The sequence below is a fragment of the Leguminivora glycinivorella genome, chromosome 8 (assembly GCF_023078275.1).
Source record: "Leguminivora glycinivorella isolate SPB_JAAS2020 chromosome 8, LegGlyc_1.1, whole genome shotgun sequence".
Taxonomy (NCBI): Eukaryota; Metazoa; Arthropoda; class Insecta; order Lepidoptera; family Tortricidae; genus Leguminivora; species Leguminivora glycinivorella.
Window position 1 is genome coordinate 9,822,264 of NC_062978.1, and position 15,064 is coordinate 9,837,327.

Here is a 15,064-nt window from a genome sequence, read left to right on the forward strand (position 1 = left end):
ACGAGTAGTTTCATGTGCTCTGCCTACCCCTTCATGGGACACAGGCGTGATTATGTAGTTAAATTAGAATTTCATGTGTATTTTTTTACGTTTCAGCGTTTCAAAAGGCGTTTGTTACATCACTGTCAACCGAAGTGCCTCCATCTCACCCAGCAGCAGCACATCTACGGGTACCTCGAGGCTTGAAGGGACCTCATCACATCTTCGAGTGTCGGCGGACCAACATCATGGGATCTTTAGTACAAGACGCGTCGCCTTTTCTCTTCCCGTGCACTATCGAGTATTCCCTCATATGCGCTGCTATTTTATACGTCATGTGGAAGAATATATCCAAGTATCCCTCAAAAGACGTCGCAGCTGCTATCGCAAAAGCACGATTGCTCGAAGGCCTTGCGTACAAAAAATCGCCACATTTGTATAGTGTGGACTGCGCGAGAGCTCATAAAGGCCTGTTCTTCGGAATCTTGGTCTTAGTACTCACAATTATCTCACTTATACTGTTCTTTGTTTTGATTTCAAAGAAAGACTACGCAACGTTAGCTGTGGTGGAAGTTAACGTATGTGAATTAGCTTTATATGCTATGACCACCTTCGCAAGTCTAGCAGGGATGGTATGCGTACGAAACCTCAAATATGATGGGAACAGGAACCTGGAGCTGGACAATATCTTGCTTGTAGGAGCGCAGACCGGCATGTTCATCTATGGAACTTTTACAATAATCGGAGGTCATTTTACGATTGAGAAGAATACCATTTTAATCTTGATTACGGCCTTATCGTCACTAGTGCAGACGACTTGCCAGACGATGTTTATCTTAGACGCGAGTCGTCGGTCGGCTAAAACACCGGATCAGCTGCGGAAAAAGCCCGGGAGAGAAATCGTTACATTCCTTCTTGTAACTAATTTGGCTATGTGGGCGATAAATACGCTTGAAAAGTCTAGAGCGGAGTCCCACCCGGTACAATTGCACTTTTACGGGTTATGGGCATGGACGATCATCACTCATGTGTCTATGCCGCTGGCAATATTTTACAGGTTCCATTCTACAGTTTGTTTGTGCGAAATTTGGAAGCGAGCCTACAAGATGAAGCCAGCATACATGTAGCGCCGAACCTTGTACTAGTGTGCCTCGCTCACTCAATAAGCTACCGCACTTTTCAAAGCACATATGTAAGGTTTGAAAAGTAGCGTAATAATTAATATAGATTGTGCCATAGTTTTAACGTCAGTGGATACCGGATTAGCACTGTTACTTATTTAATTGCTGTTTGGCCAGCTAACTATTATAATTCCAACCAAAGCTCTCATCCAATTTTATTATTGCTTATTTCCGGTGTGCACTAAAAGTTTATTACTAAATATATGTGTTAGTTTGAAGTTGACTGCTTTAATGTTAAGTTATTGTATTTAAATATTTTAATGTGTTATTTATTTGTAGCTTTATTAGACGCTTTAACTATCACTTACCTACAGTTCCATATTAAAATAAATATTGGGGATTCATTGAAAAAAAAGACAAGTTTGAGGTGAACAAATATTTTCTTCTTTATGCACAGAATTCATACATGATACATCTACTACTTAGGTACGCAACAAAATAATAAATACATATACGTACTATGGAATATCTTGCAAAAAAAAAATCAGAATACAGTCTTCCAATAGGTTACAGATCACTCTTTATGACTTTTTATTCGCATTTGTACTTGCAATATCTATCACCATCTCAAAAGGGAACAACAGAATGGAGATCTAGCGTAGCAAACACTGATTTAATAAAATTATGTAAGTGTTTCATATTACTTCGGGCCCCGAAAAAGCATAGTCTGATCAGATTTATACATTTTGTAGCGATATTTTTGCGATAAATGTAGTGTCAGTATTTTGGAAAAATTTTAAACCATAGAGATACGTAGGATACACCGAGGACCCAGTAGGTAGGCAAAAATAACACCAAAGTTTTATATTACCATTATTGGAGTAAGTAATTTTTGGAGCTTATAATTGTATACAGTCCAGTGTTTTCACGTTTTTTAGAATCTTTAAAATAATAGAATTGACTTCCATTCCTAAGATTCCTACACTAATTTTGAATATTTCAAGGTAATTTTATAGGGTTAGATATTTATTACGTCCAGTGAGAACATTATTTGGTAGCGATCGCTGATATTCAAGCCCGAATAAGTGAAATCTTATGCAAATCTTTTTTGGCTAACTCAATTGCTCAAGTGGTACCATGATGGCATAGGTATCCTCCTAAAGTGGAAGTTAATATTCTAAACTTTGGCTCATAATCGATTTTCAGAACAATAATCTATTTTATATTAATAGCAATAGCGTACTATTTTTTTGGCATGCATCTTTGATACATTTTGATATTCTAGCTCCAAAATGTAGAGTTAGACTTTTGGTATTTTATTTTTTTATAAATTTATAAATACTGTGATCAGTACGCTGCAGTAACATAGGGTAGCATCTCAAACGAGAACGTACTAACTTCAGCTATAGCACTGAGCAAGTTACGAAACGAAATTTTTGGATACTTTAATTATATAAATCTACATATAAGTATATATGTAGGCGTAGTTATAATACAGTTTTATTGTATTAATTTAGTTGTACATACAATAATATATAAGATTCAAACAATACTCAAGCATGACAATGTTAGCTTTAAATTGTGTGGGTATCTTCTATGAAATATTTATCAAGCTAATCTACATTCTACTCGAGTGAATGAAATACCGACTATTTATGAGTGGTAATATATGTGAAATAACACTACTATTATAAGCTCAATTGCTTTAAATGCGTTTTACCTCTACATACAACATGCATTACTGTTAAAAGCAGTCCCATGGCATTTGTTATTACGTGCAATAATTATTTGAACCGCTTAATAAAATTGTTCTTATTTCCCGATATCGATTAAAATAAAAAAGGGGGTAGTTTTGATTTTAAAAATGTTTGTATGAAGATTAGTGGATATTATTTGTAATATGTTTTTTTTCTAAACTATTAAGATTTCTGATATGCGGTGTTAATCGTTTGTTTTCGTAGCCTGATAGGCACAGGCCAAATGTTTCACCTCTGCTCTGGAGAGGAGTTTATTCTGTTAGAAAAACCGTAGTCGGATTAAAGTTATGAAAAGATTTACTTGTTAATGAGTTAAGAAAGACTCGGAGTCTATTTTATGTTAATAAAATAAGTACACGTGCTCTATTTTGTTTTAAACGAATAGACAAGCAAAATATTTATTTTGGACTGCTTGAAATAATTTTAAAGATACCGTGTCGTGTCTTCTAATTTCTTTGTAATGTACACTGGCTAACATTATATTTTTCTTATTCTTTTTTTTCAGTTTCGAACCAAATATTTGTTGAATGTCCTCTTATTACTCACTTTAGTTGTGTACAGTATTATAGTGATATTAGATTAATGTTTATTTTATATATATTTGAATTATTTATTTGTTTAGGCGAGATTGTGTAATATACCTAAATAATTTTAAGATTGTCTTTTCGGATGATAAACGTTTACAAGCAAATAAACTCTTCAAATTTTGGATCCCGCTAATATATTGTTTTTTTTTTCCTAATAACCTACATACCTGTATCAAACAAGGTATGGTGATTTTTATAGTTAGGTATGTACTAGCCACCATTGTAATTAGCCACTCCATATTCAGGCAGACAATAAGGCAATATACCTACGTCTTTTATGGTTAAGAGTGAGCCTTATAGGTAAAGGTAAAAGCACAATCAGCATATATGTATTAAAACGCGTGTACACATCATACATCAATATCAATACTAATATTATAAATGGGAAACTGTGTGTGTCTGTTTGTTTGTCCGTCTTTCACGGTAAAAACGGAGCGACGAATAGTCGTGATTTTTTAAGTGGAGACATTTGAAGGGATGGAGAGTGACATAGGCTAATTTTTGTCTCTTTCTAACGCGAACAAAGCCGCGGGAAAATGCTAGTGTTTATGTCCATAAAAACTTATCCAATTGGAATCCATTCATTGGATTGTGTGAAGTCTTTAGAATAGGAGTGTAACCAGAAGTTAGCAACTACTGCAACTAGTGCATGATTGGCCTTGATATTATGATATTTATTCCTGATAATGATGAGAATAGACTGAAAAGGATATCATAAACTAAAGAAAAAGCTATCCACTGCGAAACAGCCGGTTGGAAGGCCCAGGTTCCGATGGATCGACGAGGTCCAGAAAGACCTGTGTGCCTTTCAAGTGACTGAATGGCATCGGATCGCACAGGAAAGGAGCGAATGGCGAAGTCTAGTGTCGTAGGCCAAGATCCACTTCGTGTCGCTGAGCCAGCGAAGTAAGTAGTAGTAAGTAAAGAAAAAGCGACCAACTCCTAAAGACTGTATCGTTAAGTATGAAGACAACTTTGAGTAGCCGTATTTATTTGCGTATTATTTGATTTTTTTCTTATAACAAGACATGGGCTTAATAAGGCACATAATAAGGTACACATTTTGTCCTAGAAGCTCGACGTAAAGCATATGGTTTAGACAGTATTGACTTAATCCTCCCGAGTACCAATTACGATTCCGGACAAATGCTACTAGAAAATTCACAAAGTGCGTAAAAGACGATACGATTGCGAAAAAAATTGTACGGTGCGAACCTCAACGACACATGATCCACAAAGCAGAATATCTGGACATAGTCTAGCCACTGTTATTTAAAAAATAAAGTTCAGGATCTGTGTATGGCGGCCATTTAGAGAATGTGGCATGGTGCTTACTCTAACTCCGACTTTGATGTCGAATTTGACTATCATACACTGTTTATATTGATCTGGTTTAGGCACTGTTCAAACACCATGAATGTCAATTAGACTTTGGCCTATGGCTAATTTTTTATCTGTTTCTCTCATCCTGCTCGCATCAAAAATTTACGGCAATCCGGAACGTTGCTCAAAATTGCGTTTTATTAATTTATATAAATTCACCGCATTTATTCTACAAGTACCCAATTGGAAAACCATGAAGAGGACTCTTAAAGAATATATTTTGGCAGCATATTAACCTTTGTTTGTTGAAATCGTACAAAGAGTCATTGAAATATTCTCAAATTAAGCCAGATAGGGGTTGTCCGAAATTTATTTGCTAGACCTTAATGAAAGTACCATAAAGTCCCTAAAATAAAAAATATCAGACCTTCTTATATCAAATAGTGCTTACCAATACCTTCAGATCATACTCTCGTTTGAACATAATAATACAAAATTATGCACATGTCAACATTTAGACGAGGTTTGTTTTGTCCTTATACTTAACGATACAGTCCTTATTTGGGCGGTGTTTATAGATTATTTGAGACCCAAATAATAGTTTTTTTTAAAAAGCTATTAACGACATACACATTTGTACTTAGTTTTCTTCTTTAGACGTTGTAAAGTTTACTAAAATAACAATATTTTTGGAAAACGGATATTGTGTAAGACATTGTTTGTGAAGGAGTTTTACCCATAAAAACTGATTTTATGTCAAAAATTTTGAATATCACGTAATAACAAAGTGTTTAGTAGCCACAACAATAATAAAATAACAATAATAGTGTTGTTTAATATGGGTCGGTCATACATTTTACGTTAGTGCTTACATATTCTTTCAACGACTCATAGAAATCGCTATTACAAACCATGAGAAGGTATGACCGATCGTTCCTGAATACAAACATACAAGTTTTAACAAAAATGTGGCTTTGGTACCAAGAAGAGTTGCCTAATACAGCCTCTTGGGTTGTGCCTCTCTTGCAGCACTGTAGGAAAAAATATCACGACAAAAGTTAAATTTGTTTTACAAGGGGGCAAATTTGTTGTTTAACCGCACGTACAAATATTGATACCTACTATCTAATAATGATACTCGAGCAAGCTAAAGACTTCAATATTGATCCATGAGCGTAGCGAGTGGTTCAGAATGTAGCATCTGAGGGTTGCGAGGGTTTCAAGATACGAAGGTTAAAGAAACTTTAAATTTTTTTAAAGTAACACAATATATAATTGTTTTGATTTGTGATTTCATTTTGTTTTATTTCTTAGTGGGCATGATAGACGTGAAAATGTTATATGAATAGGTACAATAGAAATGAATCTTCGATGACAATGCTGAACATGTTTTTAATAAATTACCCGTTACCTGTGGACTATGCCACTATACTAGGTGTTGCTGTACTGTGTACTCGCTGGGCGTTCAGGTAATTACTCATACTTATAACACAATCGGTAATAGCTGCTTAAAAATCGTTGATAGCTTCATATGCATTTTTATGGGTCGCTAATGGTAGCAATCGACTCAGTAATTTAAAAATAGATTTTTAATATCATAATGTTTAATTTGAGTACAAGTAACACAATATTTACCTTTTTTAATTATCATAGTATCACATATAATAGGAAAATAAAATGTTTGAACAACGTGTATACTTAATAATTAGACCCGATTGTAAAATTGCCTTAAGGGGGGCGTTAATAGCTGCGTTTACCCTATATGCTACGATTTACATTCTTCTGCAGCTCTGGCCCCGTAGCCGAATGGCATTTCTCCGACGCCAAACGAAAGCGATACGCCGCTGGCTCTGTCGCGCCAATACGCAAGCGCGATAGAGATAGATATCTACTAGCGCTTCGTTTCGTGAGCGTTTCGTGAGCGATTGTGCCATTCGGCTAGCCACCCTGATCAGCTTTTTGCTAAATGTACCTAAATCAATGGAACCCAACGCGGTTAAAACATTTAGGATTCTTTAGTAGTTTTGGTACGTATAGAGATTAAGCAAGACAAGTAAAACGAAAAATATTTTTTATTATATTAGTCTTGTGAGAATATCTCACTTCTGCATATTCCTCGGAATATAATTTAATGTTTTCTGAAGGGACTTTATTGTTCCGGAATTTTTTATTTTCGCTCGATGCGAGTGGGAGAGACACAAAAATTTATGTACTGGGCTGAAAAACTTATGTATTAAGCCTAGAGCTATCAAAGTTGTATTAACAAATTTTACAAAGTTGTAGCTACACTGGTACAGGATTAATTAAGTGTATTAAAAAAAATTTAGAACGCCATATCATAATGATGAATACCTTACCTACAGACTCAAATGCCTGTAGGTACCTTTTCTACTAAGCCAACTGTGTGATATTAAGACTTTGTAGGTGGACGAAACTACAATCACATAATGTTGCTACTCATTTATTTATATGCAGATCATTTATAATTTGTAACAGTCAGAGCCAAAAGTATCGTCAAGAAAAAATCTAAAAATACCTAGCCAGCTAGAGTGTGACATGTCATAACTACCCGTATTACCATTGCGTGTGACACCCGAGGGGTAGCGACTATTGATCGTTAGTCAATCAAGAGGTATTGTATGGGGGTGCAGCTACCTAATTCAAAAACTGTTACTACTACGAGCCACGCCCGCGATACCAATTTAACTTGACCTCGAGATATGGAAGTCCCCAATATGGAATTCCAGGCCCCGTAGCCGAATGGCATTTCTCCGACGCCAAACGAAAGCGATACGCCGCTGGCTCTGTCGCGCCAATACGCAAGCGCGATAGAGATAGATATCTACTAGCGCTTCGTTTCGTGAGCGTTTCGTGAGCGATTGTGCCATTCGGCTAGCCACCCTGGTTCATATCCACAACATCATCATAGTTTTTTGTCGAATGCCGGTAAATCAGGTTTGGTATTTTAATTTAGGTTCTTGAAAATGATAACTTCACCAATAAAAAAACATTATTGTTTAATATAAGTACCGTGTATGAGTACCGTGGCAAATACCGGGATAACGCAAGGAGGATGGATAGATGTATGAGTACAACATCTTTAAGATCAACGTAGGTACATTATTGGTTTTACTTCCTCGTTTAGCTTACTTCCTCATTTATACTGGTCTACTCGAAGCGATGCCCTTGGAAATCGTGGTTAACAGTACTAGGGTAAAGAAAATAAACAAGCGAATGCCCCTATAATGCATGCTACGATTAGTAAGAACAAAGGGTGCCATGACTGTCATACAATGTCTTTGACGTAATCAAAAGAGCGAACGCTGGCGTTTCAAGAGATTGGAGTGGATTTTGAGGGTTTGGTATGGCGGGTAAAGCATTTTTGAGTGTATTAACAAACAACATATATTTGAACACGTACCAAAAAATTCATACGTTAGTTGTCAGTAGGTACGAGCGATGTCATACATTGTCCAAATATAGGTACTCGCTCATTGTAGCAGAATTGAATTGTATCATATATGTCGATGAGTTGCTCCAGCGCACGTAGCCAAATGCACGACCGCTCACGATAATATCTGTTTCGTACCTATCTATCTCTATTGCTCTTGTGTATTGGCGCGACAGAGCCAGACTGCATTTCTGTCACCACGATTGCCATTCGGCTACGCCGGTAGGGATATCCGTCTCCGTAAGTTTTCTCTAAATATTGTACGAACTTTAGGTTTGCCCTTTGTACCCATTTATATGCATCTCCCCTGATCCATGAGCTTTGTGTACATCAGTCAGTTGTTCCTAGGTAGTATGCGGGTGTTAAACATCTCTTATGGTTCTATTTTAGGCCTTAAACCGCTGAGTTAAGGCTGTATGTACCGTACCTTTACGTAGGTTATATGCCTCAACCCTCATTGCAATGCAAATGTGAAACGGGTGTATTTAATTGGCGCCTGTGTTCTAGAAAAAGATGGAAGAGGCGCTCATCTACAAAGAATCAGAATGAGTGCTGCTGGTGTAGGATGTGATGTGTGATTTTGAGGAATATTCTTGATAAGGGCTTCGGCTTTATACTCGTATCTATCTATACAAATGCGAAATGCAATAGCGTCAATTACAGTCGTGAAGGGCCATGTACGAATCCACAAAATATTTCCGAATAAATTGTTAGTAGACCGTAACTTTCTCGAAAAGTTTTCTAGAATTCGCTCATGTCGTCTGGGATTATGGCTAAAATTAATTGTATTGGATCTAAATAACCTAGCCTTAAAGTTAATAGTAATACTTACGTACCAAACATAGAAAGCATCCACAACGGTGTTCATCACACACAGGTACCTACATGCCCTTCCCGCAATTCGAACCCAGAACCATCGTCTCACCATCACCAGGTAGGGTCACTGCCGACTAGGTCAGGCCCCGTAGCAGCATGGCATTTCTACGACGCGAAACGAAATCGAAACGCCGCAGAAAATTAGTCTGGCTCTGTCGCGCCAATACGCAAGAGCGATAGAGATAGATAGCTACGAAAGAGATAATATCGTGAGCGTTTCGTGAGCGTTTGTGCATTCGGCTACGCACACAGATCAGTCGTCAAAAATAAAGCAAATAAGGGTCGGTTGCACCAAACGTCTGTCACCGTCAAAACGTTCGCTAAATTTTATTGTATGAGAAGTTCCATAGACCTCTGCCGCGTGACGATGATTGTCTGTTAACTGCCTTTGATGCAACTGGCCCTAATGTAGACAAATACTACGTTCGTTGCACTACTCATCAGCATCCCTTTGATATAGACGAGCTTGTTCTAGTTCATCTCAGAGATGAACGCATAGGTACATCAAAGCGCGGCGGTATGTCTCTTGCACAGATGAACTAATTATAGGTACGTACCTACTTAAAGTAGGTATTTTTTATTCATTTCAATGAATGACGATGTTTTCTATGGAGCTGATGATTATTACTTTGTTATAATATATGCTACGGTATAAAAAAAGGGTCAGAAAGCTTACCACTAACTTGAATGATCAACAAAAAGTGGTAACAGCGTGCAGCGTGCGTAGCCGAATGCACAAACGCTCACGAAACGAAACGCTCGTAGATATTATCTATCTCTATCGCTCTTGCGTATTGGCGTGACAGAGCCAGACTACCTTTCGCGGCGTTTCGTTTTCGTTTCGCGTCGCAGAACGGGACCTGGTGGTTCCTGATAACCTAACTAACCTAACCTAACAATGTGTTGAATTTAACGGAAAACAAAAAAAAAACAGGGTGTATATCTAACTTAAAAAATCTAACAGCAATAAACATAAAGTTTCTTTTGTTCTAAATCTAAAAATACTATGACCTGATAATAATCCCATAATACATACACAAATCATGTCTACGAGTCTAATTGAAATGTAACCTGGCCCCGTAGCCGAATGGCATTTCTCCGACGCCAAACGAAAGCGATACGCCGCTGGCTCTGTCGCGCCAATACGCAAGCGCGATAGAGATAGATATCTACTAGCGCTTCGTTTCGTGAGCGATTCGTGAGCGATTGTGCCATTCGGCTAGCCACCCTGCTTCGTCAAAGCGCCGAACAAGGGTTCCTCTAACTATGGGTATGAAGGAACATAAAATTGTAATTGAATTACCGAACTGCTACACCACCAAATATAAGGAGTCATAAATTCAGACACTGTCTACAATGATACATTCCGGTAGGTATTCGTCATTTTTGATTGTTTCATCGCGTCGTCTTCTGATATTACTTATTCTTCATTTCTTATTTTGGTCTTAGGCTAGGCTATTTATACTACGAATATAAAAATAAAATACAAAACCACTTACAAAACAATAAAAAAAACATATAAACATATTATAAAAAACCTAACCTATTCGGGTGCCGCCACAGCAGCGGGGCAGGGCCCAAGCTACCGGTGGTTAGGGCTGCAAGAGAGGTACCGTCGGACTATAAGCGCCGTGTCCAAGATCACCGCCTTCTTCATTTGACCCTTGATCCACCTAGCGAGAGTCTCTCGAGATGTCGGTCGAGACTCTTCGCTATGAGACCGTTTGCTGAAACGACTATCGGGACAATGATCGTCGAATCAACATCCCAAATGGCGGTTATTCTTCATTATTATTATTATTAGAGCCCATTGTGTCCCACTGCTGGGCAAAGGCCTTCCCCTCTTTCCCACTCATCCCTGTTTAGAGCAATATATGGCCAGTATTTCAAAAAGGAGTCCAAGTTATACGGCCATCGCCGACGTGATTAATATTAACCCTATTCTTCATTATCTAATCTAATGTAAATACTTATGCGGATTTACTAAATTAAATTTTGTTTTTTATCATGTAGAAACGTCGACGAGGGATACTACATATTTTTAAATTAAAGGAAAAATCTGCGGTTTCCAGTCGAAAGCAATGCTCGCATTATTTCTTTCCCCTCTCCGAAGAGTGTGTCCAATCCATCTCCATTTTCGTGTCGCGATTTCCTCGTCAATGGGTGTGCCCCGGGCGCCCTGTTCACTCATGGAAGCGGTCCGTCGAAAATGAGCTACGAGCGGCTGGTCTGAGCTGGAGCGAGGCCACGAGGGTCGCTGAAGATAGAAAGGCGTGGCGCGAGCTTGTGGAGGCCCTTTGCACCTCTGGGGTGCCTTAGGACTACAACAAAGGAAAAATGGAAAAATCCAAACCTCCGGCATCGCTCTCACCAAAGCAAAGGCAAAGTCAGAGGTTGCGGGTTCGAGTCCTACCGGAGGTGTGAATTTTCCCTTTTGTTCTTTAATTTAAAAATATGTAGATGGAATTTTATTTTTATATTGGGTGTTTTTCTTAGGTTAGTTTATTTTTATTAATTCCTAGTTTATTCAATAAGGTCGAGTGTATTTTATATTTATAAGTATTTTATTATTGAATGCTCATGTAACGTGATTGTTTCTCGTTAAAGTTTATGATGTTGATATATATATAACTATTGCATTGTGTTCGTCGGCTGAATAGATAGAATAGTTATGCATATACCCAAAAAAGTACTTACGACTTACTACCCTTACTAGTATACTAACAAATGGTTAAACTGTGGGTAAAGCGAATTCATTTCGGTATTGCCTTATAGTCATACTAGTTATGAAAAAAAAGCTGCACTTTTGGATGGAAGCAAGCCGCTTTGCATGGTGATAGTAGACATCATAGTAAACGATTTTTTCCGAGGATATCGAAATTTCATCCCTTAGGAAGCCGAGCGTAGCGAGGTGTTTTATGAAAATTAAAAAAAATCTATCTTTTTATTGTATCGTCCGATTTTGACAAAACGTATCTCAAATGAAAGGTATTGATTTGTGTAATTTAAAAAAAAAATACAAAGAAAAAAAAATTGAAAAAAAAGTAAGAAAAAAAGAAAAAAAGAAAATTTACGTCTCGCACTGAATAACTTCAAAGAATGACAGACAAAATGTACAATGTCGATATATGAGTTTTTTTTTAATCGAAGACAGATAAATTTTTAGTTAAAAACTGAAGACCGCATCGAAATCAGATTAGCATTTTTTAAGATACAAGTTGCCAAAGTTGGGAAAGATCGCTTTATATGGCCACTTTGAAATTCCTTTGCCAGAAAGTCAGAAATAATATGTTTTTCTGAAACAGAAAATACAAAGTAACAGTACACATCAAAATAAAATTAAAAATTCCGAGAATATTATAATTTCATCCCTTAGAACGACGAGCGTAGCGAGGTCGGTTACGAAAACCGAAAAAAAAATCTCATTTTTTTGTACGTCGTCCGATTTTGACAAAACATGTTTCATTTGAAAGGTATTGCTTTATGTAACTTAAAAAAAAATATTGAAAAAAATTGGGAAAAAAATGTAAGATTTTTAAAAAGAAAACCTTAATTTTCGTATCACACTGAATAACCGCAAAAAACGGTAGACACGGTGTATAATTTCGATATATGATTTTTTAAAATTAAAGACAAATAAATGCATGATTATAAACTAAAAACCGAATCGAAATCGAATCTGTAGTTTTTAAGATGCAAGTTGTCAAAGTTGGCTTAGTTTGTTTATATGGTCGCTTATAAATTCCTTAGGCAGAAAGTCAGAAACATTATATTTTTCTTACAGTTAAAAGTATGCATAGGTAATAGACATCGTAATAAACAATTTTTTACGAGGATATAAAAAAATCATCCCTTGGAAAGCCGAGCGTAGCGATGTCTGTTACGAAAAACAAAAAAAGGCAGTTTTTTTTATTGGATCGTCTTTCTAAGGGTTTCTAAGGAATGAAATTTTTATATCCTTGTAAAAAAATGTTTATAATGATGTCTATTACCTATGCATACTTTTAACTGTAAGAAAAATATAATGTTTCTGACTTTCTGCCTAAGGAATTTATAAGCGACCATATAAACAAACTAAGCCAACTTTGACAACTTGCATCTTAAAAACTACTGATTCGATTTCGATTCGGTTTTTAGTTTATAATCATGCATTTATTTGTCTTTAATTTAAAAAAATCATATATCGAAATTATACACCGTGTCTACCGTTTTTTGCGGTTATTCAGAGTGATACGAAAATTAAAGTTTTTTTTTAAAAAATCTTACATTTTTTTTCCAATTTTTTTCAATATTTTTTTTAAGTTACATAAAGCAATACCTTTCAAATGAAATATGTTTTGTCAAAATCGGACGACGTACAAAAAAATGAGATTTTTTTTCGGTTTTCGTAACCGACCTCGCTACGCTCGTCGTTCTAAGGGATGAAATTATAATATTCTCGGAATTTTTAATTTTATTTTGATGTGTACTGTTACTATGTATTTTTCTGTTTCAGAAAAACATATTATTTCTCACTTTCTGGCAAAGGAATTTCAAAGTGGCCATATAAAGCGATCTTTCCCAACTTTGGCAACTTGTATCTTAAAAAATGCTAATCCGATTTCGATGCGGTCTTCAGTTTTCAACTAAAAATTTATCTGTCTTCGATTAAAAAAAACTCGTATATCGACATTGTACATTTTGTCTGTCATTCTTTGAAGTTATTCAGTGCGAGACGTAAATTTTCTTTTTTTATTTTTTTCTTACTTTTCTTTCAAATTTTTTTTCTTTGTATTTTTTTTTAAATTACACAAATCAATACCTTTCATTTGAGATACGTTTTGTCAAAATCGGACAATACAATAAAAAGATAGAATTTTTTTAATTTTCATAAAACACCTCGCTACGCTCGGCTTTCTAAGGGATGAAATTTCGATATCCTCGGAAAAAATCGTTTACTATGATGTCTACTATCACCATGCAAAGCGGCTTGCTTCCATCCAAAAGTGCAGCTTTTGGCCAAAAATTCTCCATAACAAGTATGACTATTAGAGCGTTTTCACATAATCCGATCCGGACTCGGATGTAGGACCGATATCCGACCGACTCTAACTTGTCTATGTCTATGACATTTCAGTCTTATAATGTGATCAAAAGTACACTATTAAAATTATTCGGTTTCATGTTACACAGTGTATAAAAAGTAATATAATAAGCATTAAAGTGCCTAATGTATGACAATAACTTTCACTGGCCATTGATTTCTAGTTCGCGGTCAGCAGTGACTTATTTTTAGACCAAATGCAAAGAAAGTATCTCGAGCGTTGGACGATACGAGACATCATTAGTGTCGCCAAAGCTATAATAATCTTACATTTAGAAATAAGGTTTATGCAAATAAATAAAAAAATTAAAATTTCTATAATAGATCTAGGTAGGTATTTTCATAAAACCAATAAACTTTTTACATCATAGAGTATATACTGTACTGCATTGCCCTTAAATGCAAAGGATAAAAATTACAAATGTGACCCTCTTTCTGACATCCTTACGTTAGACTACTCCTATCAATTCGCCTTTTTATCTTAAAGAATAGCCAAAACTATAAAGCATTTACAAATGATGATGAAGATTTTATAATTTAAGATTTATAAAAATGTGTACGGCATTATGTTCGTTCAAACGTCTAATTCGGAATCATTTCGCAACCACCCTGGCGATATGAGAAAAATGTCGCCCACGTAACACCCACTTGTTTGTTACTCCCAAGTCTTGATTGTACTTCGTTGTTTACAGTCCACAAGACAGATTGGTATGAACAATACACATATTTGAAGATTCTAGACATCGATTGATATTGGTGCCTCATGGGCACCAAAGAGACAATAGCAAATAAAAGGTGTCCAACTGTCCAGCGCTTTTCTCGAAGCATTATGTCGTTTTTAGGGTTCCGTAGTCAACTAGGAACCCTTATAGTTTCGCCATGTCTGT

The 15,064-nt window shown here is 36.2% G+C and overlaps 1 protein-coding gene across 3 annotated transcripts in view; it reads left to right on the forward strand.

The window, feature by feature from the left end:
- Window positions 1–3,577, forward strand: part of LOC125228483 (proton channel OtopLc-like) — a 102,169-nt gene extending 98,592 nt beyond the window's left edge. For all 3 annotated transcript variants that reach the window (XM_048133056.1, XM_048133057.1, XM_048133058.1), the window contains one exon: window positions 97–3,577. In XM_048133056.1, the coding sequence (XP_047989013.1) occupies window positions 97–1,106 (1,010 nt within the window). In that variant the 3' untranslated portion in view covers window positions 1,107–3,577. The remainder of the gene's footprint in view (window positions 1–96) is intronic.
- Window positions 3,578–15,064: the final 11,487 nt, after the last annotated feature.